Raw genomic sequence first — 24896 nt, 5'->3', positions numbered from 1 at the left:
CCACGCCCAGCTAATTTTTTGTATTTTTATTTATTTTTATTTTTATTTCTGTTTTGAGACAGAGTCTCACTCTATTGCCCAGGCTGGAGTGCAGTGGCACAATCTGGGCTCACTGCAACCTCCACCCCCTGGGTTCAAGCGATTCTCCTGCCTCAGCCTCCTGAGTAGCTGGGGTTATAAATGCATGCCACCACGCCTGGCTAATTTTTGTATTTTTAGTACAGACGGGGTTTCACCATGTTGGTTAGGCTGGTCTTAAACTCCTGACTTGGTGATCTGCCCGCCTCAGCCTCCCAAAGTGCTGGGATTACAGGTGTGAGCCACTGCACCTGGCAATTTTTTGTATTTTTAGTAGAAACGGGGTTTCACCATGTTAGCCAGGCTGGTCTCGAACTCCTGACCTCAGGTGATCTGCCCACCTCTGCCTCCCAAAGTGCTGGGATTACAGGCGTGAGTCACCACTCCCAGTCAATAGCTCTACCTTTTATAGTGACAGTGCAGGTTATCTTGTGTGGAGGTTCGTATCAATCAGCCTGTACAGGTAGCACCAGTGTATAACAATCTCTTGGCCAGTCAGCACTGGTGCTTCATGCTGCTTTCCTAAAATTTTTTTTTTCCTTGAGATGGAGTCTTGCTCTGTTGCCCAGGCTGGAGTGCAATGGTGCAATCTTGGCTCACTGCAACCGCCACCTCCCAGGTTCAAGTGATTCTCTTGCTTTAGCCTCCTGAGTAGCTGGGATTACAGGTATGCACCACCATGCCCAGCTAATTTTTGTATTTTTAGTACAGATGGGGTTTCACCATGTTGGCCAGGCTGGTCTCACACTGGTTAACCTCAGGTGATCCACTGGCTCGGCCTTCCAAAGTACTGAGATTACAGGTGTGAACCACCACGCCTGGCCTGCTTTCCTAAATTTGAATTGGTTGCAAATCTGTTTTGTTTGCTCCATCATTGTCTTTCTGTCGTTAACATACTATTTATTTATTTTCAGAAGTATAAACTTATATGGAATTTCTGTAGCGGTTAAAGTAGACACTAGGTTACCAAGGCATAATTTCCCAAGACTTGGAGACCTGTGATCACTGGGAGGATTTTTGGATCTTCATCTGAACTTAGCTATATTAAACATTGAAACAATCCTACAAAATGCCTAGATGAGACAGGTTTACAGGTAAGTTTTATCAGACCTTCATGGAACAGATAAACCATAGAAGAATTAAACTGTTTCAGAGAAGAGATAAAGTGGGAAAGCTGCTCTCTCAGGTTTTGTTTTTTTTTTTTTTTTTTTTGAGATGGAGTCTCGCTCTGTCGCCCAGGCTGGAGTGCAGTGGCGCAATCTCGGCTCACTGCGAGCTCCGCCTCCCGGGTTCACGCCATTCTCCTGCCTCAGCCTCTCCGAGTAGCTGGGACTACAGGCGCCCGCCACTACGCCCGGCTAATTTTTTTGTATTTTTAGTAGAGACGGGGTTTCACCGTGGTCTCGATCTCCTGACCTCGTGATCCGCTCGCCTCGGCCTCCCAAAGTGCTGGGATTACAAGCGTGAGCCACCGCGCCCGGCCTATCTCAGGTTTTGAGGTTAGTATAATCTTGGTACAAAAGAGGGAAGGTCAGTATATATAAGAAAATGAAAGGCTAATCTTCTAAAAATGGATTTGAAACATCTAAATAGTACTAGCAAATTGAATGTATTATTGTATTAAAAAACAAAACATCGCCGGGCGCGGTGGCTCACGCTTGTAATCCCAGCACTTTGGGAGGCCGAGGCGGGCGGATCATGAGGTCAGGAGATCGAGACCACGGTGAAACCCCGTCTCTACTAAAAATACAAAAAAATTAGCCGGGCGTGGTGGCGGGCGCCTGTAGTCCCAGCTACTCGGAGAGGCTGAGGCAGGAGAATGGCGTGAACCCGGGAGGCGGAGCTTGCAGTGAGCTGAGATTGCGCCACTGCACTCCAGCCTGGGCGACAGAGCGAGACTCTGTCTCAAAAAAACAAAAAAACAACAAAAAAAATAAAACATCAAGACCAAATAGTTTGTTTAAATTATTATATGCAAGGATGGTTTCATATCAGAAAATACATCACTGATATCATTCAACATATTAATTTTTTTTTTTTTTTTTTTTTTTTTTTGAGACGGAGTCTCACTCTTTCACCCAGGCTGGAGTGCAGTGGCGCGATCTCGGCTCACTGCAGGCCCCGCCCCCCGGGGTTCACGCTACCTCCTGCCTCAGCCTCCCGCGTAGCTGGTACTACAGGCACCTGCCACCTCGCCCGGCTAATTTTTTGTATTTTTAGTAGAGACGGGGTTTCACCGTGTTAGCCAGGATGGTCTTGATCTCCTGACCTCGTGATCCGCCCGCCTCGGCCTCCCAAAGTGCTGGGATTACAGGCGTGAGCCACCGCGCCCAGCCTGACTATATTCTACTTGGAGAAATCTTAAATAAATGGGGAGTAACCTACCTCTGAAAATGCCAGCTAGCTAGCTTCTTACTCAGAGCCCTCCCAGGTGGCATTACCTTGGTGAAGTCATAACTAGGGTCTAGACCTTATCTCTAAAGGTTCTCAGCCTCAATTTTGAGAATAATGTATGATGCCCAGTTTCTTGGGAACTGACTTATATGATCAATATCATTGGAGTGAAGATTCATTTTCAGTGAGAAATAGAACTGTTAAGCCAACTAGTATTTGAGTTTGGTTGTTACTACATTCTCTCCCTGTAGCCGAGGTATGTGGAAAATCAATTTTGGTTTTCTGTGCAAGGAATCAGTGCAGAGGGAGTCTGCCGGATGGTTTTAGTGACTGTTGGTATCAGGCCCTTATATGATATCAACAAGCTTCAGTAGTTGTATTTTTTAGTTGGGGGACTTGCTGTCTTTAGCTGAAGGAAGAACACTGCCTAACCATTGGTCAGAGGATGCTCCCCTCTTACTGCTGACCTTCAATTTGTGGTCAGGCAGTCCTCCACAGTCCTCCACAGGAGGCTGGCAGTCCTCCACAGTCATACTCTCTTTGGCTCTGTGAGGTTGTATCTAAGTCACTTTGATTGGGTTTGGGGGGCCCCAGAACTCTGCAGTCACTCAAACCTCAGGGTTTTAGTATTTGTAGCAGATGGATTATTGTGTCCACTGTATTTTTTTTCTAACTTCAACCTCAGAAGATAAAACCTAAATTGCTGTTTTGGAGACATTTTATATCATTGTCATGTGACAATTCTTTATTTCTTGAACCTGCTCAATGACATCATCACCTTAACAGTCCTGCTCCCACTTTCCCATTAAGGAGCAAATCATGTCTGGAACAATTCTATGGCATATTTTCTTTGTCAGCAGACTTATATATGTTGGCTTCTTAGAATTAGTAATGCATTAAATGGTCCCTTAGAGATCTATTGTTTGGTCTCTTGGGATGCATAATATGTATTATTTTGTATTTTGCTTCTGCCAGTATTAGATAGGATGTTTCTTATTCATAGTTCCTTCAAAGCAGTTTAGTTCTTTTTTTTCTTTCTTTTGAGATGGGGTCTCACTTGCTCTGTCACCCAGGCTGGAGTGCAGTTGCGTGATGTCAGCTCACTGCAGCCTCTCTATACCTCCTGGGCTCAATTGATCTTCCTACCTCAGCCTCCTGAGTAGCTGGGACTACAGGTGCATGCCACCATGCCCAGATAACTTTTTGTATTTTTTGTAGAGATGGGGTTTCACCATTTTTCCCAGGCTGGTCTCGAACTCCTGGATTCAAGTGATCATACCTGCCTCGGTCTCCCAAAGTGCTGGGATTATAGGCGTGAGCCACTGCACCTGGCCCAGTTTAGTTCTTATTAGTTCTGTTAAGTTTCTGTGTGAATGGTAGGTATAGTGATGATACATATTTTGATAAGTTGATTGTAGCTAAATTAGGTGGTTTGATGAGACTGTTGTCCTGTCTTCAAACAAGCTATTCTTTATTTACCCTTGGCTGTAGGCTGTCTGTAATCACTAACTTAAAAATAATAAACATTCAATGGTAGGCTGTCTTGAGGGAAAAAAGACAAAAATAATTTTAAAATTTACTGAGAAATCAGGCTCACACAACACCTTGTTCATAAACTAAAGGTTATTATTCTAAAGGTTAGTTTAGAATAATTACTTTTCTAGTTATTCATATCTCTTAAAAATTTAATAAATTACATATATGCCTTGTTTTATTATTTAATATTTGCTAAGGATATACCTCACTGATATAATAATTTCATGGGTATGTACAGTGTTCAGCACACTTACCACAGGCAACATAGGAGAGATGCTGGAAAAAATTATGAAGTCAGTGAGACTTATTTTTCATGTTCTCATATCTTTTTTTTTTTTCTTTGAAGTGACCTCTCTTGTTGGTGTCCATTGCAACCTTAAGGCTCGGAACTTCCTTCTGTGGGATCTCAGGCAATGAGTCATGCTTTTCCCTTCCTCGTCAGTTTCTTTCTGTCAACATTGACTTAGGCAGTATCATATGCCTGAGCTCTGCTTTCCATCTCCTGCTACAGTAAATTAACCTGCACTTAGTTATTGGTAGTTGATTGGCTTAGGGTGTTTCCCTTAAAATATTTGCCTTTAATAGGGACTTTGATGTCTTAATTCAAATGGTGAGACTTACTGGCATACCAGGAGGTTGATATTTTAAAATAGGGCAGAGGTACCTAAGATTTGTGGGACTTTAACTGTAGTAAGTTCATTGCCTGGATATGTACTGGCCCTCTTTTTGTGGTCAGCCTGTTTGATTCTTGTACAAGTTAGGGCCCAGTCCTCTCACCTCTTGTGCCTGCTCACTATAGGTGAGTTCCCAGAAGTACGTCTGCTTTATTCTTGTACAAGAGATGAGGGTTCATGCACAGTTCACGTCTTTGAAATGCCTTCTATGCCTTATTTGAAAGAAGGCCCCCTTTATATTTTTGCCATGCAGCACATTCTCTTGGACCTGTAAGTATTCAATGGGCATACCCTCACTGCAGAGTGAGCTAAGGCTGATTCTGCTTTCTTTAATTTGACTGCATTTTGTGATGCTTTGGGTTTGTTTTTGTTTTTTGTTTCGGAGACAGAGTTTCGCTCTTGTTGCCCAGGCTGGAGTGCAATGGTGTGATCTGGGCTCACCACAACCTCTGCTTCTGTGTTCAAGCGATTCTCCTTCCTTAGTCTCCCAAGTAGCTGGGATTACAGGCATGTACCACCATGCCCAGCTAATTTTGTATTTTTAATAGAGAGGGGTTTCTCCATGTTGGTCAGGCTGGTCTCGAACTCTCGACCTCAGGTGATCTGCCCGCCTCGGCCTCCCAAAATGCTGAGATTACAGGCATGAGCCACTGTGCCCGGTGATGCTATGTTTTTTTTTTTTTTTTTTAAAAAAAAAACATCTAAATTGGACTTTTATTATCCTTGCACTGTGTTGCTATGAAACAATTTTTAAAGGTTTAAGAAAATGGATATTAGAAAAACCCTCGAATTTGCTTTAAAAAGATAGTGATTTTTCTTGTTTTTAATATAAAAGTGTCCTCCATTTTCTTGTTTAAGAATAGCTTATTATGAACACCTTATTAGATGAAATTTCCTGGATAAAATCAAAACTAGAGACTCAGTTATTATAAGATGCTGAAAACCAGCCTGACTTTAGGCTCTGTGGAGGCAAAAATAACTGGCCTGGGGATGAGTAACAAGGCTGGCCAAGTCAGCCAGTATTTTGATTAGGTTTAACTGCTTTCAGAGTACATGGCTATCTCATTTGAGCCTCCCTCAGAACAGCTCTCTGAAGTGTAGGTATTAATGCTCTCCAACTTTATGCACTAAGAAACTGAGGCTTATAGTGCACCTTTTAAATTTAGAATGGTATGGAGGAGGGGTGCTTCACCATTCAGCCGATTCCCTTCACTGTCCACCCCCCCACACACACACACACACACTCACACACACTCTCTCTCTCTCCCTCTCTCCTGACCCCCCCACCACTTCCACTGCCCACTTCAGAGAGGTTGGTTGGATATTGAGAGAGATTACCAGTACACTGCAATAATGTTAGGAGCTGTTCCATGAGGAGAAGGAAGATCTCTTGAGAGCTGGGGAAAAGAGAGTCTGCCCACAAATTCACTTCTATGGACAGTTTTTGGTGGTGGCCCCTGGGGAAGAAGACTAGAAATTACCTTGGTACCTTGGTTGATAAGAAATGTCAAATGATTGACACTTGACTGACTGAGGCTCTGCTATATTGCCACTCTGCAGAGTGTACAGACTCTTCATAGCCTGCATTTTGCAGTCATTGGCTTATGGAAAAGATGTGGGGAGGGGACTCTTTTTGTAATGGCTAGTGCTACTAACTAGAATTCCTTAGGTACTCTATATACCATAAACATCAGATTGCCTATCTCTAAATCTTACTTCCTAAGGAAAACATAGTAAACCATTTTAGCTCTGTGCTTATCTTCAGTAATCTTGCTGATGCCTCAATTTTTAAGATTACTGAAACACTGAATCTTCTCAGTGCCATGTCCTTTTTTAAAATAGGTAATGTGATTTTTTTCCCCAAAAGGTACAAAGGTTGACCACTGAGTCTCCTTTCCATCTCCATCCCACAAAGCATGTGCTGTTACCAGCTTCTTGTTTATCCTCTTATTTGCATGAGTGTGTATCTGCGTGCTTGTATGTATATTCATGATATACACATTGTTCTGCCTCTTTGCTTTTTTCACATACTATATTTTGAATTGTTGTACATATAGCCCTGCCTCTTTTTTCCTTTTTAAAAAATAACTGGTGGTTTCCATGTATGGCTGATTTATAATTTATTTAACCTATCCCCTATTAAAGTGCATGAATGATGAATGATCTCTTTGTAGCTTCTAATGTTCTCCTTCTGTGTATATTTAACAAATACTCCTGTGTATTTGGCTCCTTTTCTTTGGATATTTGTCATCTTTTCTCTTGAACCAAGTACTTAAAAGTTGTCTTTTTTTTTTTTTTTTTTTTTTTGAGATGGAGTCTCACTCTGTCGCCAGGCTCGACTGCAGTGGTGTGATCTCAGCTCAAGCGATTCTCCTGCCTCAGCCTCCTGAGTAGCTGAGATGACAGGCGTGCGCCACTACGCCCAGCTAATTTTTGTATTTTTAGTAGAGATGAGGTTTTACCATGTTGGCCAGGATGGTCTTGATTTCTTGACCTCGTGATCCGCCCACATCGGCCTCCCAAAGTGCTGGGATTACAGGCATGAGCCACCGTGCCTGGCCTAAAAGTTGTCTTCATTCATGCAAAATATGATGGGCCTCCTTCCTGACAGATATGCTTTGGTGTGTTGCAGGAGAGGCACAGAACTAAATGGACTGCTGTCGTTTAAGCAGCAGGACATCAGGAAGACGGGTTCCCATTTTTTAGAACAACCACCAAAATAACTGACACCGGCATCTAATCTTGAGGATCCATTTGTAAATTCCAGTCAGATTTATTTTCTATTCACGGAAATTGTTCCTTTTTTTCTCTGCAGACAGTTCCTAATGTATATGTGTCTGCCATACAAATGACCATGTGTGGAAAGCCCTCTTCAGCCATGTGGAGAAAGTGGGAGGAGGGAGATTCCCAATTTCACTGCTTGAGCTGCAGCTGGGAAAGCAATTCTTGGCGTCTCAAGTTGCAAGTTTGAAATAATTTTCTCAGAGAAAATACATTTGGTAGTTAACTGTTATAGTGGTAGCACTAGTATTCTATTACTCTACTATACATACATTATGGATTCAATAGGCTTTTTAAACTAGACCAAGTGCTATTTTTCACATTGTTTCTATGATTGAAAACCAACCTGTTGGTTGGTGTTTGTGAATACTGCGCTGGATCTGTGTGGCCAGATTTTGCTTCGTAAAACCAATGTCACGTAGACTGGGGGTAACCTTTATGTGACTGGGGTCAGAAAAACAAAAATACTGGATTTTTAAATATATAATTTTTGTGCTGTTGTTTGCTGAGACTACAGTGAGACTTATAAATGTATAGGATGAGCTTCTTTCCATCTGGATAATTGGAGTCCATGAGGAAGAAGCAGAATTGTTAAAAAATCAGGAGTGCAGTGGTGTGATATTGGCTTACTGCAACCTCCACCTCCCAGGCTCAAGCAATTCTCCTGCCTCAGCCTCCAGAGTAGCTGGGATTACAGGCGCCCGCCACCACACCCAGCTAATTTTTGTATTTTTTAGTAGAGACAGGGTTTCGCCATGTTAGCCAGGCTGATCCTGAACTCCTGACCTCAAATGATCTACCCACCTCAGCCTCCCAAAGTACTGGGATTACAGGCATGAGCTACCATGCCCGGCCTTGGACTTTTCTTTCCCAGTAAAGGGGAAGTTTCAGAAAGAGAGAACAACATTTGGCTAAGCAAGGGCATTTCAACAGACTGACTGAAGTGGCTTCATGCCCTCCAAAGACAGAGATAATCAGGAAATTTTGTGGACAAATTGTGGATAAAAATCTGGCGAGGTTACTGAAAGAGATTTGGTAGGGTGGTGGAGTTGGGGGCAACTTGAGGCCCAGACAGAAAGGCTGATGCAGGCAATCTCTGTGACTAACACTACTGAGAAAAACTGCACCACTTTGATTTGGTGTGGGGGATCAGGTGGGAGGTGTTTTTCAAAGGGTACATTTCAAAGTAAAACTAGAAATGATGGTAAAAATGAAGAATCTCTCATAACCTATCTAATTTGTGAATAGCTTGTATCTCAAGGTTTTCTCTTACTACTGATATATTGTTTGCTTTTTTTGTCTTTAAAAGTATTTTATTTATTTATTTATTTATTTACTTATTTATTTATTTTGAGACAGGGTCTTGCTCTCTTGCCCAGGCTGGAGTGCAGTGGCACAATCACGGCTCACTGCGGCCTCAACCTCCCGGGCTCAATCAATCCTCCCACGTCAGTCTCCCGAGTAGCTAGGACTACAGGCACATGCCACTACACCCAGATAATTTTTTGTAGTTTTTGTAGAGATGGGGTCTCACCATATTGTCCACGCTGGTCTTGAACTCCTGGGCTCAAGCGATCTGCCTGCCTCGGCTTCCCAAAGTGCTGTGATTACAGGTGTGAGCTACCATGCTGGCCTAAAAATATTTTTATGTTATATTTCAAGCATACCCCAAAATAAAGAGAATAGTATAATGAATTCCATGTACCTGTCAACCAGCCTCAACAATTATAGACATTTTGACAATCTTGTTTTTTCTCTCCTTCTACTATTTTTTTTTCCTGGAGTACTTCAAAGCAAATTCCATATATCAATTATAATATTAATATTTCACCTATAAATATATCAGAGGTATTTCTACATACAAAGATTAAAAATGGAACCACAGCACCATTATCACATCAAATTAATAATTACTTGGTGTCATTTAATACTTAGTCCATGTTCAGTTTCTCTAGTTGTGGACTAAGGGTGGTGGTAGGGAGGGAAGCTGGAAGAAGGGGTTACAAAGGGGCACAAGGTAACTTTTAGAGGTGACTGATGTGTTTATTGTTTTAATTGCAGTGGTTTCACAACTATATCATATGTTAAAACTTACCAAATTATAAACTTTAAATATGTGCAGCTCACTGTATGTCAATTATACCTCAATAAAACTTAAAAAAAAAAAAAACTAATGGTGTAGCTAGATACAGACAGTATTTTAAAGCATTTTCCCCCAGTTATCTCAAAAATATCTTTTTATGGTTGGTTTGTTCAAGTATGGATCTAAATAAGAACCAAAGATCGCATTTGATTGCTGTGTCTCTAGGTTTCTGATAATCTAGAGCAAATCCACTCCCACTTGCCTTTTTTTCATGCCATTTATTTGTTTTTTTTTTGTTTTTGTTTTTTTTTTTTGAGACGGAGTCTCGCTCTGTCACCCAGGCTGGAGTGCAGTGGCGCGATCTCGGCTCACTGCAAGCTCTGCCTCCCGGGTTCACGCCATTCTCCTGCCTCAGCCTCTCCGAGTAGCTGGGACTACAGGCGCCCGCCACCACGCTCGGCTAATTTTTTGTATTTTTTTAGTAGAGACGGGGTTTCACCGTGGTCTCGATCTCCTGACCTCGTGATCCGCCCGCCTCGGCCTCCCAAAGTGCTGGGATTACAAGCGTGAGCCACCGCGCCTGGCCGCCATTTATTTGTTAAAGAACCCATATGACTGACTGATCCTGTAGCGTTTGCCACATTTCGATTTGGTGATTTGGCTAACTGCAGCCTATGATAGTATGTTCTTGGCTCCTATGTTTCCTATAAACTGGTAGTTAGATCCAAAGGCTTCCTTGGACTCAGGCTCAGTTCTTTTAGCAAGAGTATTTTATAATAGGTAATGCTGCTATGAACCTTCCATGGCATTGAATTAGGGAGGTCTAGTTGCCCTAGTTTCATGCAAAATTGATCAGTAGTGTTAGGTATTGTCAGCCTTATCCATCTATTATAACATTTCCTGTCAGTTTTCACCTAATACTTTTAAGAAGCCACTGCCTACATCCCCTGTTTTATTAGGAGTAAATTACTCATATCTGTGTATGTGTTTGAATAATGCTTGACAACTGTATTGAGGTATAATTTTCATAAAATAAACCACACATATTTCAAGGGTACAATTCAAGAAAGTCTGACATATATACATATATACACTTTGATATATGTATATATGTATGTATTTTTTTTTATGATTGCCTGTCTAGCTGCTGTAGAGAACATGGCATTAGAGAGACATACTACAGGGACAAACCATGATTCCTTTGGTCAGCTTTTAGAAGGGTAAATCCTGATTCTCTCAGTGGTAGGGATAAAATTTTTCCATGTGGCAGTAGAGAACAGGGAGCCTTTAGTTCAGACCTTGTTTTATCACTAGCTTGTCAGGGAGATCATGCTAAAACAAAACAAAACAAAAGACTTCGAGTGGCTTTTGGGTTTCCCCTTACAGGTTTTATTGTATAGATATTCGAAATGCCTGCTTGCAGATATCCACATTCTGTTTGGGGGTTTATTATCCGAACCCAACCTTGTATCTGGCTCTTCTCCCCAATTGATTTCCTGTTCCATTTCAAAAGCACAAAATCTCAACAAATATTTTAAAAAGAGAAATCTTTTCATTTCTGTACAGACTTTTATCCCCACTTTCCTTTAGGGAGACTCTTAATACCAATGTGGTAATCCCAAGCAGAATGACACACAGGAAGTAATTTGCATTGTGCAAGTCTCATTGCACATGTGCTGCACTTAATGGAGCTGATCTATGTGCCATTGGATCACATATACAGTATGGCTAAAGACAGAGTATAATGCTTATCTTCAGTAAAAGGAAGAGTTAGCAAATGAGATCAGGGGTTCTGTTGCACAGGATAATCCTTTCTTGGCTTAAGAAAAATTCTGGCCTGTGAGTGACATCTTTCTTCCATTGGTTGGAACATGCATGTGTTGGGATTCATAGGGAAGTTGGGTTAGCTGACCAAGGTGTGGACAGAGCTGATTCCCCAGGTTAGTGAGGGAACTGTTATTGAGCAGGGCCTAAGCAGTGGGACAAATTGGGGACAGGATCCTGGGGTGGCTCCAAATGCATGTCATGCTTGTTTAACATCAGCTCTATGAATGGCCTCACCAGGTTGTAGCAAGTAGGCCCCTTTGATCTGGAGGCAGCACAAACTACTAAGCTCTGAAGCTTAATCCTTACCAATCTGATTCTCATCCACTTTTGGCTGCCACTTCTCCTCTGCAGAGAGTTGAGGATAACATTTCTAAGTCTGTGCATGTGTGGTTGCATGTGTGTGTGTGTGTAGACGTGTTCTCCCAGTGTATTCAGAATCCTTGAATTTAATATGACCAGTCTTCTTTTGCCATCTTGCCTCCAGTCAGCCATCCTCCTGTAAAAGGGGTTAGGTTTTAGGTACAGAACTCTTTAGCAAGAATATTAAGTTAATTAATCAAAAAGTCTGATCCCTTCAGGGCCAGCTTGCCTAGCTTTGTACCACAGGTGGCATCTCCTTAACACCCATCAGTCATCTTACAGATCTTGATCACCAGGAGACTTGGATGAAACTATACATATAGCTCAGTACCAGATCATCACTGCTACCAAACAAAAAAGTACAAAACATGTTCACTAGTTTCATCCTGAAAATATCATTAATAGTAGTATACCATAAAGCAGATATTATTATGTGAAAATTCAACCTGAGATTCAAAAGTATGTGTGGGAGTGGCCCGTTGCAGTGGCTCATGCCTGTAATCCCAGTACTTTGGGAGACCTAGGCGGGTGGATCACTTTAGGTCAGGAGTTCAAGACCAGTCTGGCTAACACAGTGAAACCCTGTCTCTACGAAAAATAACAAAAATTAGTTGGGCATTGTGGTGCACACCTGTAGTCCCAGCTACTCGGGAGGCTGAGGCAGGAGAATTGCTTGAACCCGGGGGGCAGAGGTTGCAGTGAGCTGAGATAGCGCCACTGCACTCCAGCCTGGATGACACAGCGAGATTCCATTTTAGAAAAAAAAAAAAAAAAAAGAAAGAAAAATGAAAAATGGTGGTGGGCGCCTGTAATCCCAGCTACTCGGGAGGCTGAGGCAGGAGAATCACTTGAACCCAGTGGGCAGAGGTTGCAGTTAGCCAAGATTGTGCCACTTCATTGCAGCCTGGATGACAAAGCAAGACTCCATCTCAAAAAAAAAAAAAAAAAAAAAAGTCCGAGCGTGGTGGCCCACGCCTGTAATCCCAGCACTTTGGGAGGCTGAGTCGGGCGGATCATGAGGTCAAGAGATTGAGCCCATTCTGGCCAACATGGTGAAACCCCATCACTACTCTAAATACAAAAATTAGCTGGGCATGGTGGTGTGTGCCTGTAGTCCCAGCTACTCGGGAGGCTGAGGCAGGAGAATCGTTTGAACCTGGGAGGCGGAGGTTGCAGTAAGCGAGATCGCGCCACTGCACTCCAGCCTGGCAACAGCGAGACTCTGTCTCCAAAAAAAAAAAAAAAAAAGCATGTGTGGGAGCCAGGCGTGGTGGCATGTGCCTATAATACCAGCTACTTGGGGAGCTAAGGCAGGAGGATCACTTGAGCCCAGGAGTTTGAGTCCAGCCTAGGCAGTATAGCGAGATTCTGTCTCTAAAATAATAATAGCCAGGTGCGGTGGCTCATGCCTGTAACCACAACACTTTGGGAGGCCAAGGTGGGCAGATCACTTCAGCTCAGGAATTTGAGATCAGCCTAGGCAACATGGCAAAACCCCATCTCCACCAAAAATACAAAAAATTAGCTAGGCATGGTGGTGTGCGCCTGTGTTTCCAGCTACTTGGGAGGATCACTTAAGCCCAGGAGGCAAAGGCTGTGGTGAGCTGAGATCATGCCATTGCACTCCAGCCTGGGTGACTGAGTAAGACCCTGTCTCAATTTAAAAAATAAAATAATAATAATAGAGTGTGGAACTCTGTGTGAGTATACTAAAAATTATCAGGTTTTTACTTTACATGAGTGAATTTTATGGCATGTAAACTACCAATAATTTTTAGTTTTTAAAAAGTATCAAAATATATAATCTTGTATTTATTTATTTATTTATTTATTTATTTTTTTTTGAGGCGGAGTCTCGCTCTGCCGCCCAGGCTGGAGTGCAGTGGCGCGATCTCGGTACACTGCAAGCTCCGCCTCCTGGGTTCACGCCATTCTCCTGCCTCAACCTCTCCGAGTAGCTGGGACTACAGGCGCCCGCCACCACGCCCGGCTGATTTTTTTATATTTTTAGTAGAGACGGGGTTTCACCGTGGTCTCGATCTCCTGACCTCGTGATCCGCCCGCCTCGGCCTTCCAAAGTGCTGGGATTACAAGCGTGAGCCACCGCGCCCGGCCTTATAATCTTGTATTTAAATGATGCTTAAAGTTTTAGGAAATAGATAAAATTGAGAAGAGAGCTGAGGACAGAGCCTTAAGGAAACCCTAAATTTCAAGGAAGGGAGACCTGAAAACAGAGATGTAATTACAGACACAGGAAGCAAACCAGACAAGAACAGTTGTCTAAAATTCAAAAGAGAATGTTTGCGCAGTGTTAAGTGTAGAAAGAATGTGGATGGGGACTGAGAAAAGGCTAATGAATTTAGCTATAAGGAAGCTGCTAGTGACCTTTGAGAAAACAGTTTCTACAAAAAGGAGGTGTTAAGGAGTGAATTGTGAGGAGGATGAACCTGCACATTACTCTCGCCAGAAGGAGGAAGAATCTTAAAAATAGTGTCAAGGATAGTCTAGAGGCAGGGCAAACTTTTGTCTGTCTGTCTGTGTATCTCTCTCTCTTTTTAGACAGAAGACACTTGAGAATATTTGTAGCAAGAGGAAGGAAGCAAACAAAAGATAACAGAGGATGAAGGTACGGAGGGTGTGGGACAAAGCATTTGTGCCACATCAGGTGTTCTGCCTTTGTCATTTCCCTGCATGGCCACAGGGATAGCCCCTTTCTATGGGCAAACCAGTGTTGTATGCCAGGCCCAGTTCCCTAGATGAACTCTACTCCTTTTTCATTGAAGAAAGCAGATCCTAATGCAAGTGAGCTATTATCATGCTGGCCTTACATCTGCTGTAACCTATGATTAAACACTCATTCTTGAACATCAGCACTAGATTACTGATGACAAATGAGTGATAGCACACCTTACAAGGGCTCTGGCACACCTAGCATGTCAGGTCTCGTTGACTGTGGCCAAGAGCTGCTGCATAAGTGGACATTCCAGCTCTTGGGTCAGAGAGCTAAGAACACATTTTGTCAGAGCTTCCAAACCCTTCTTAGAGAATTCAGCCTCTCCAGGGGGTCTCTGAGCTGCACTATGACTTATAGGTTACCCCTCATCCACCCCCTATTCAGAGACAATGGCACTGATAGGGAAAATGGGAAAATGCAGCAGCCTGTGAGGACACTCTGCCCATTCAGCAATCTCTTCCCCTACCCACTGTCCCTTAGCAAAGGACTTCTGAACAGTTTCTCTAACCCTACCCTTCTCAGTCTCTGCCCCTTTTTTTTGAGACGGAGTCTCGCTCTGTTGCCCAGGCTGGAGTGCAGTGGCGCAATCTTGGCTGACTGCAAGCTCTGCCTCCCAGGTTCACGCCATTCTCCTGCCTCAGCCTCCCAAGTAGCTGGGACTACAGGCGCCCGCCACCACGCCCGGCTAATTTTTTGTATTTTTTAGTAGAGACGGGGTTTCACCGTGTTAGCCAGGATGGTCTTGATCTCCTGACCTCATGATCCTCCCGTCTCGGCCTCCCAAAGTGCTGGGATTACAGGTGTGAGCCACCGCACCCGGCCCCCTTTTTGTTTTTGTTTTGATTTCTATCTTTTTAAATCTTTTTCTTAACTATATATTGATATTAGATTATGTTTTCTATACTTCTTGGAAATGTTAGCAGAAAATGAAATTCATTTTTAACATTTATTATTTGTAAATGTGTATTCGCTGTGTCTCTTTAAGCAGTCTGCAGGTTTTGTGGTAGATGTAATTCTAGGTACACTTAGTAAGTTAAAGGGTTAAAATACCCAGTGCTGTCGCATATGGCAGTGAGCAGAATCACAGATGTTGATGATACCACGTAATTAGTATTCTTTTATGTAAATGAAGGCTGTCAGCATGTTACCATAGTGTCTACTCTCTCTGAAGCTGGAATTTATGCCACTTGGTCTCACCAAGACCAAGCAGGATTATTCTACGGTCCTTAGTTAACAACTGAGGAGAAATCAATATGATGAGAGAGCGAGAAGAAATGGAATTCTCTCTAAAGTAGATTTACCCTCTTTTTTTCCCCCTATTTTGTTTTTCTTGATTCCCCTTCAACCCCCAGAAATTTTATTTCTGGTGATGTAGTTATACAGTTAAGACCTGCTGAGAAATTTGCTATTTGAGAATAATTGAAATACTCTAATTAAAAGGCATCATATTTTCAAGCTATAGATTTTTTGAAATATTTAGAATCCTAATGTTGTCATCTCTCATATGGAGAGTTTTTAAAAAAATTATATGATAAATCTAGAAGTTTTTCATCAGAACAAAAGATAAATGTTGAAAAGATTTAATTATCTTTTCATTTAATACTTAGTGATATTTATAGAATGCTTTTAAATATTGATTATGGTTCTTAGCTCCAGTTGATTCAGATTTTTAAAATAAAACTATGGTAATTAAAAAGGCAAAAGCTGATATTTTGTCAGGTTTACTTTCCTCATATGCAGATCGACCAAGGGTGTGCAGGACATTTATTTAAACTGCTGATCTATTTAAAACTTGCTGATGTAGAAGTATTCAGACACATCATATTCTTTCCCAATTACACTGTAAGTTTATCAGTTTTGGGTACTAGGTGCCTGTCACACTGGATGATGTACATTTTAAGTGGAAATGTTAGAATGATGGCCTTTGAGAATATGAAGGGAAACCTGTACACATCAGAAAAATATAAAATAGAATTCCTCTGGGTGCTAGGCCCTATTCTGAAATAAAGTGGTCAGAGTATGTGTGAGAGGTGAGTTAAACACATTTTCTTTCTTGACCTGAGTATACCTGAGGTGGTATTCTCTTTATTTTCTATTTTGTTTGTTGGTTAAGGTGGCTTTTATCTTTTGTGTCACTCTTAGGAGATTTCCATTTCATGATCATACATGTTTTTCCTCTAGAGAAGCTGATCTGCCTAGCTTAAATCAGCATGATGAGGTGCAAAGTAGCCCTGTGTTTTTCCTGAATGGATTTACTCTGCCCATATGGCAGGTTAGTGAGTCGCCACGACAGATTTGTAATGGGAAAAGGGCTGTGCAGGAGAGGATGTGCATGATCAGCAGATTTATAGATCAGAAAATGAAATCAGAAGAAAGAATTTCCAGAGTGCCCTTTTCATTTGACAGCTCTCCATGGAGAGGATGTGGAATGATTTTTTAGTGTTCTTCTCTTTTGGCTTTTGGTTGTTCCAGCATATTTTTTTTAGCAGAGGAGTTGATTTTGCAAGGCATCAGTGTTCTGGGTGTGGTGTTGCTATATTCATTTACAGAAATAATTCTCTCTTTGTAGGATTTGAAGCTCTGCTGTATTTCATATGATAAGATCTTGGTAGCAATTAAATTCCTGAAGACACATCAAGGCTAAAATGGGGATTTGCCAGGCGTCAGGTTTTGAGTTGTAAGAGGAGGCTATTCAGATGTGATTTACCTAATAACGAATCTTTTGAAGGAAAGGAAACAAAAAGCAAAGCAGAGCAAGCTAAAGATAGTGTCCTGGTGTGTTTAAGTCTATGCTGTCTTAATATAATACCATAACCACTAGCCACATGTGACTTAAAATTAATTAAAATTAAAATTGCAGTCCCTTAGTCTCACTAGCACATTTCAGGTGCTCAGTAGTCACGTGTGACTAGTTACTATAGTACTGGACAGCACTGTAATATATTCAGATAGAGAATATTATCAATAATAATGTGTAATAATAATGAATTCTCTATCTGTATATATTCTCTATATTCTCAATATATCAATGATATATATGATTGATGATACATAGAGAATATATACAGATATAAAATATTGATATCCCTCTCATTGATATATAGAGAATATATCGTTGCAGAAAGTTCTGTTGGACAGTATTAGTCTAAGTGGAAGAATTTGAGAAATAAAATTCTTTCTTTGATTTCTATGAAGAGTCTTTCATCCCTATACAATTTACTGGATTAATGTACTAAAGTTTTTTTGTTTTTTTTTTTTGAGATGGAGTCTCGCTCTGTCGCCCAGAGACTGGAGTGCAGTGGCGTGATCTCAGCTCACTGCAAGCTCCGCCTCCCGGGTTCACGCCATTCTCCTGCCTCAGCCTCCCAAGTAGCTGGGACTACAGGCGCCCACCACCACGCCCGGCTATTTTTTTGTATTTTTAGTAGAGACAGGGTTTCACCGTGTTATCCAGGATGGTCTCGATCTCCTGACCTCGTGATCTGCCCGCCTCGGCCTCCCAAAGTACTGGGATTACAGGCGTGAGCCACCGCACCCGGCCTTTTTTTTTTTTTATTATTTTAAAGAGATTAGGCCAGGTGTGGTGGCTCACACCTATAATCCTAACACTTTGGGAGGCCAAGGCAGGAGGATCACTGTGCCCAGAAGTTTAAGACCAGCCTGGACAACATAGTGAGACCCCCATCTCTACAAAAAATAAAATTAGCTGGGCATAGTGGCATGCACCTATGATCTCATCTACTCTAGAGGCTGAGGTGGGAGGATCACTTGAACCCAGGAAGTGGAGGCTGCAGTAAGCCAAGATCACACCACTGCACTCCAGGCTGGGTGACAGAGTGAGAGACCCTCTCTCAAAATATATAAATATATAAGTAAATACATAGATAGATTAGATAGAGACAGGTCTATGTTGGCCAGGCTGGTCTTGAACTCGACCTCAATCCTTCCACCTCAGCCTCCTGAAGTGTGCAAGCCACGGTGCCCAGCCTAAGGAATTTTAATTTCTGGTATTGAGGGGAAAACTCCTTTCAAAGTTCCAAAGATATAAAAGTTTTCTTTTAAAATACTTGTATAGCAGCCTGGCGTGTTGGCTCATACCTGTAATCGCAGCACTTTGGGAGGCTGAGGTGGGTGGATCACGAGGTCAAGAGATCGGGACCACCCTGGCCAACGTGGTGAAACACTGTCTCTACTAAAAATACAAAAAAATTAGCTGGGCGTGGTGGCACACACCTTTAGTCCCAGCTACTTGGGAGGCTCAGGCAGGAGAATCGCTTGAACCCGGGAGGTGGAGGTTGCAGTGAGCTGAGATCACACCACTGTACTCCAGCCTGGTGACAGAGCGAGACTCCATCTCAAAAAAAAAAAAAAAAAAAAAAAAAAAAAGTATAGCTTCTTTCCCTTGGAGAAATTGCCCACAAGGCTTCTCTGGTGAACAATATTGAAGAAGCATTATTGGGAGGAAAAAAAAAAAACATGCTTAGGATGTTACTACTGTTTTAAAAAGCATTTTCATATATCAGCTGGAAGATTCATTGCTTTTTTTTTCTTTTGTTACGGTAGTTTGGTTAAATATTATAATACCAGTAGCCACTTCACCTCTTGTCCTAAGTCAAATTTGTCCAGTTCTTTACTTACCTTTCAGTAAAGAAGGTAAAAGTTTTCCCACCCTTACTGCAAGATGCAGATGTTCTTTTCAAAAAGACGGATGTTGGCTGGGCGCAGTGGCTCATGCCTGTATTCCCAGCACTTTAGGAGGCCGAGGCAGGCAGATCACTTGAGGTCAGTAGTTCGAGACCAGCCTGGCCAACATGGTTAAATCTCGTCTCTACTAAAAATACAAAAAAATTAGCCGGGTGTGGTGGTGCGTGCACCTGTAATCCCAGCTTCCTGGGAGGCTGAGGCAGGAGAATCGCTTGAACCAGGGAGGCAGAAGTTGCAGTGAGCTGAGACTGCACCACTACACTCCATCCTGGGTAACAGAGGGAGGCTAGACCTCAAAAAAATAAAACATAAATTAAAAAACATATATACGGCGGTGCACGGTGGCTCATGCCTGTATTCCCAGCACTTTGGAATGCCGAGGTGGGCGGATCACCTGAGGTCAGGAGTTCGAGACCAACCTGGCCAACATGTTGAAACCCCGTCTCTACTAAAAATACAAAAATTAGCCGGGTGTGATGGCGTGGCATCAGTAATCCCAGATACTCGGGAGGCTGAGGCGGGAGAATTGCTTGAGCCCGGAAGGTGGAGATTGCAGTGAGCTGAGATCCCGCCACTGCACTCCAGCCTGGGCGACAGAGTGATCCCGTCTCAAAACAAAAAACCACATATACAATGTTCCTTAGTCACGTCTTATAAAAATGATACTTTTTACTGGTGAGGACTTTCTTTTTCTTATTTTTATCTTATATCATGTTATCTCTGCTTTGAAAAACATTGCAATCGACCTAAAATTGACTTTTTATTTGAGGCTCTTCATCTCTCCCACTGGTATGTGAAACACCATAAAGTGTCAAATTTGTGCTAACCCTTCCGTAAGAGTCTTCCTTTTTAAGTAATTTAACTGTCCTGTAATTCTCTGCCTTTATACCAAATGTGCCTTTTTTTAACTTTCAAAGGAACCAATTTGGAGTTGAAAATGAATGAATCTAGAGTTGAAATATCAATTGCAAGACTTTTACTTTTTTTTTTTTTTTAAGGAAAATATTTTTCTAAAAGTATTTTTTTTCTTTTTCTTTTTTGGGGACTCTGTCGTGCCAGGTTGAGAGAGTGGCGACTTCTATAAGACATGGATAGATGCAAACATGTAGGGCGGTTACGGCTCGCCCAGGACCACTCCATCCTGAACCCTCAGAAGTGGTGCTGCCTAGAGTGTGCCACCACCGAGTCCGTGTGGGCCTGCCTCAAGTGCTCCCACGTGGCCTGCGGCCGCTACATTGAAGACCACGCCCTGAAACACTTTGAGGAGACGGGACACCCGCTAGCCATGGAAGTCCGAGATCTCTACGTGTTCTGTTACCTGTGCAAGGACTACGTGCTCAATGATAACCCAGAGGGGGACCTGAAGCTGCTAAGAAGCTCCCTCCTGGCGGTCCGGGGCCAGAAACAGGACACGCCGGTGAGACGTGGGCGGACGCTGCGGTCCATGGCTTCGGGTGAGGACGTGGTCCCGCCGCAGCGCGCTCCTCAGGGACAGCCGCAGATGCTCACGGCTCTGTGGTACCGGCGTCAGCGCCTGCTGGCCAGGACGCTGCGGCTGTGGTTCGAGAAGAGCTCCCGGGGCCAGGCGAAGCTGGAGCAGCGGCGGCAGGAGGAGGCGCTGGAGCGCAAGAAGGAAGAGGCGCGGAGGCGGCGGCGCGAGGTGAAACGGCGGCTGCTGGAGGAGCTGGCCAGCGCCCCTCCGCGCAAGAGTGCACGGCTGCTCCTGCACACGCCCCGCGACGCGGGCCCGGCTGCCTCGCGCCCAGCCGCCCTCCCTACCTCACGCAGAGCGCCCGCCGCCACACTCAAGCTGCGTCGCCAGCCGGCCATGGCCCCAGGCGTCACGGGCCTGCGCAACCTGGGCAACACCTGCTACATGAACTCCATCCTCCAGGTGCTCAGCCACCTCCAGAAGTTCCGAGAATGTTTCCTCAACCTTGACCCTTCCAAAACGGAACATCTGTTTCCCAAAGCCACCAACGGGAAGACTCAGCTTTCTGGCAAACCAACCAACAGCTCGGCCACGGAGCTGTCCTTGAGAAGTGACAGGGCCGAGGCATGCGAGCGGGAGGGCTTCTGCTGGAACGGTGGGGCCTCCATTAGTCGGAGCCTGGAGCTCATCCAGAACAAGGAGCCGAGTTCAAAGCACATTTCCCTCTGCCGCGAACTGCACACCCTCTTCCGGGTCATGTGGTCCGGGAAGTGGGCCCTAGTGTCTCCCTTCGCCATGCTCCACTCAGTGTGGAGCCTGATCCCTGCCTTCCGCGGCTACGACCAACAGGACGCGCAGGAATTTCTCTGCGAGCTGCTGCACAAGGTGCAGCAGGAACTCGAGTCTGAGGGCACCACACGCCGGATCCTCATCCCCTTCTCCCAGAGGAGGCTCACCAAACAGGTCTTAAAGGTGGTGAATACCATATTTCATGGGCAGCTGCTCAGTCAGGTATGTGTGTGCCTACCATGACAATGAGAGGCTTGTATGTTAGCTTGGGCTTCCTGTGAGTGCCTTCCCCGGGTTATTGGGCTAACAAGAGTAGCCCACATTTGCTGTGATTATGCAATTTGGAGGGTGGCCATTGTACCTTTCATTCTACTGTACATTATGATGGCCTTTTGGGGAAACTTGCCTAGTGTCTTTCCGGCCAGATTTTTAGTTTAACTTGCCACATCGCTTAATTTTCAGTGAATATCTTTAATCGTTATTGAAGATAGGGTAATATAATATTCTCATTGTTATAATTAAGTACCCATTGTTGGTGTGCCATCCTTTGATCAATTTGAGGGAACAGAGTTTGCTTGTAACCCTGGTTCCATAATAGTTTGAAAGAGCAATCTCCCTTCTTTACATAACAGGGAAGGAAGGTAGCTGGGAGCATGCTAAAGGCCAGTGCAAGCCTCCTTCCTGTTCCCCATTACCTTTTTTTTTTTTTTTTTAACGGAGTCTCGCTCTATCACCCAGGCTAGAGTGCGGTGGCGCGATCTCGGCTCGCTGCAAGCTCCGCCTCCCGGGTTCACACCATCCTCCTGCCTCAGCCTCTCCGAGTAGCTGGGACTACAGGCGCCCGCCACCAAGCCCGGCTAATTTTTTTGTACTTTTAGTAGAGACGGGGTTTCACCGTGGTCTCGATCTCCTGACCTCGTGATCCGTCCGCCTCGATCTCCCAAAGTGCTGGGATTACAAGCGTTGAGCCACCACGCCTGGCCTCCCATTACCTTTTATTTCCTGGATCTTTAGCCATGTAACCTAAGCAAAGATTCTTAAATAAGGCCTTGTGAGAATATGCAGAAAGAGTATTTTGATAGTTAAAAAAAGGCGGGTGTGCCGGGCGCGGTGGCTCACGCCTGTAATCCCAGCACTTCAGGAGGCCAAGGTGGGTGAATCACCTGAGGTCAAGAGTTAGAGACCAGCCTGGTCAACATGGTGAAACTCTGTCTCTACTAAAAATACAAAATTAGCCGGGCGTGGTGGCGCATGCCTGTAATCCCAGCTACTTGGGAGGCTGAGGCAGGAGAATTGGTTGAGCCTAGGAGGCGGAGGTTGCGGTGAGCCCAGATCGCGCCATTGCACTACAGCCTGGGTGACAGACGGAGACTCTGTCTCAAAAAAAAAACAAAAAACAAACAAAAAAGCGTGGTGGGGGGTGGGTTGGTGGGCAACTTAAGAGATTTAGGTAAAACCTCTACACTATGCTTGTGTCTTGGTTTTTAGGGCTTTGAAAGAATGATGAATGGGATGGAAAGGGAAAGTTTAATTAGGCTTTTGTTTTTGAGCATGTAAAAGGGAAGTATTTATCAGCACTTCTTCTGTTTCCCCTCCCTTAGGAAGAAAGGTGCACCTGGGAAGGTTATAGTGGGAGTGGAGGTCTAATCACAGCACTTTGAGGCTCTGCAGACAGAGGGGTTCAGTGTGGGGCTTCTGCAAGTAACAAAGGCAAAAAGAGAGGCATGCTGGGCCCCGTGGAAGGTCTGAAGTCAAAAGGAGGAATGCCAGGGTGAGGGAAGCAGGCAGGGACTTGCAAATCTCTCTGTCAGACTGATCCCTTGAGTGACTGCATAATAACTTGCAGTCTGTACTACTGTACTATTGAATGGTAGAGTATATTTTGGGAGAGGAGAAAAGGGGGGTTAGTATAGTCTCTATGCAGTATGATTGTTAAATTCCAGCTAGCATCCCATAGTTAGAAATGTACATCAGAAGTAATATACTCTAATTCTTTTAAAGTTATGTTTATTATTTTAATATTACTATTTTTTGAAAATTATACACTTAGTTTTGATAAAGTGTATCTTTTATGAAGCAAGTAAAACTGTACACAGGAAGCATGGAAGTTATATAATCTGTAAATCAATCTTTTCATTCTAGGTCACATGTATATCATGCAATTACAAATCCAATACCATTGAGCCCTTTTGGGACCTATCCCTGGAATTCCCTGAACGCTATCACTGCATAGAAAAGGGGTTTGTCCCTTTGAATCAGACAGAGTGCTTGCTCACTGAGATGCTGGCCAAGTTCACGGAGACAGAGGCCCTGGAAGGGAGAATCTACGCTTGTGACCAGTGTAACAGTGAGTGCTGTGTGGAGGAGGGGGTGTAGTGGGGAAGTATAACTGGAATATCAGTTTAAGGTGCTGCTTTGTCCTCTTTAGTCAAAACTAACACTAATGATATTGAATGGTTCTAAAGCATCTTTTAAAGACTTTTTCTTCCATTTTTCTAAAAACAAAAAACATGGACTTGTTTTAATTATGTATTAAAAAACAAAACAAGGCTGGGCGTGGTGGCTCACGCCTGTAATCCCAGCACTTTGGGAGGCCAAGGCGGGCGGATCACTTGAGGTCAGGAGTTTGAGACCAGCCTGACCAACACGGTGAAACCCCGTCTCTACTAAAAATACAAAAATTAGCTGGGCATAGTGGCAAGTGCCTGTAATCCCAGCTACTCGGGAGGCTGAGGCAGGAGAATCGGTTGAACCCAGGAAACGGAGGCTGCAGTGAGCCAAGATCATGCCACTGCACTCCAGCCTGGGCAACAGAGCGAGACTCCGTTTCAAACAACAACAAATGAAACAAAGACCTAGGAGTTGATTGACCTCCTGATTGACATTAGGGATTTTAAAGTTGTGGCTCCTGAAATGGGGGACTCTGAGAATGTTAGTACTTAGCTTCTTAGTGCTATGGAGCTGCTGCTTAAATTCATGAATGTAGAGTCTGACAGTTCTTACTTAATCTAAACCCAGATGGTATAGCCTTTCTGAAGGGTGAGATACCAGAAAAGCAAGCTTTTGTACTGAACTGGTAGACTTAATGTCTGTCAAAAGTGATGCTAAAGATTGGTACAGTGGAACCAAGAAAGCAAGTCTTAAGGTGCATTGCTCAGTGGCAGCTTCATGAAATATTTTCTGCATTTTGTTTTTATTTTTCACATGCCTGAAAAGTTCACATTTCAGAGAGGGTCATACGGAAGTATTTCTGTGTTGTCTGTAATTTTAAAATGGAACTCTTTACACATGGTTACAGAGGCATGTTATCAGGGCCCTTCCGTCTTGCCACACTAACACTTAATGCTTCTGCTAATCCAGTATGGACAGAGGAAATGCAGAACAAATATGTGGATGCTTATGTTTGGGGTTTGTGGCATATATAGATTTGGAAACTAAAAGTATAAAGTTAATGGATCGTGCAGAGACCTAGAAATCAATTTTCAGTCATATAATAGTTTAGAT

General features: G+C 43.4%; 1 protein-coding gene across 35 annotated transcripts in view; it reads left to right on the top strand.

Annotated features, from left to right (window-relative positions):
• USP49 (ubiquitin specific peptidase 49) overlaps positions 1 to 24896 on the top strand; it is a 98264-nt gene that overhangs the window by 60500 nt on the left and 12868 nt on the right. For 29 of the 35 annotated variants that reach the window (XR_010119246.1, XR_010119245.1, XR_010119244.1 and 26 more), the window contains 2 exons: positions 20231 to 21614; positions 23535 to 23739. Coding sequence is in view for 29 of the 35 variants with exons in the window: in XM_063633114.1 (XP_063489184.1) it covers positions 20259 to 21614; positions 23535 to 23739 (1561 nt within the window). In the remaining 6 variants the exon portion in view is untranslated. Of the gene's footprint in view, positions 1 to 995; positions 1173 to 1298; positions 1578 to 14292; positions 14360 to 20230; positions 21615 to 23534; positions 23740 to 24896 lie in introns of those variants that run through there. The other 6 variants (XM_063633111.1, XM_063633106.1, XM_063633097.1 and 3 more) reach the window with 5 other exon arrangements.

This window comes from Symphalangus syndactylus, chromosome 23 (assembly GCF_028878055.3).
Source record: "Symphalangus syndactylus isolate Jambi chromosome 23, NHGRI_mSymSyn1-v2.1_pri, whole genome shotgun sequence".
NCBI classification, from domain to species: domain Eukaryota; kingdom Metazoa; phylum Chordata; class Mammalia; order Primates; family Hylobatidae; genus Symphalangus; species Symphalangus syndactylus.
The sequence above is the reverse complement of the archived record's forward strand: the minus strand, read 5'-3'. Positions and strand labels throughout refer to the sequence as shown.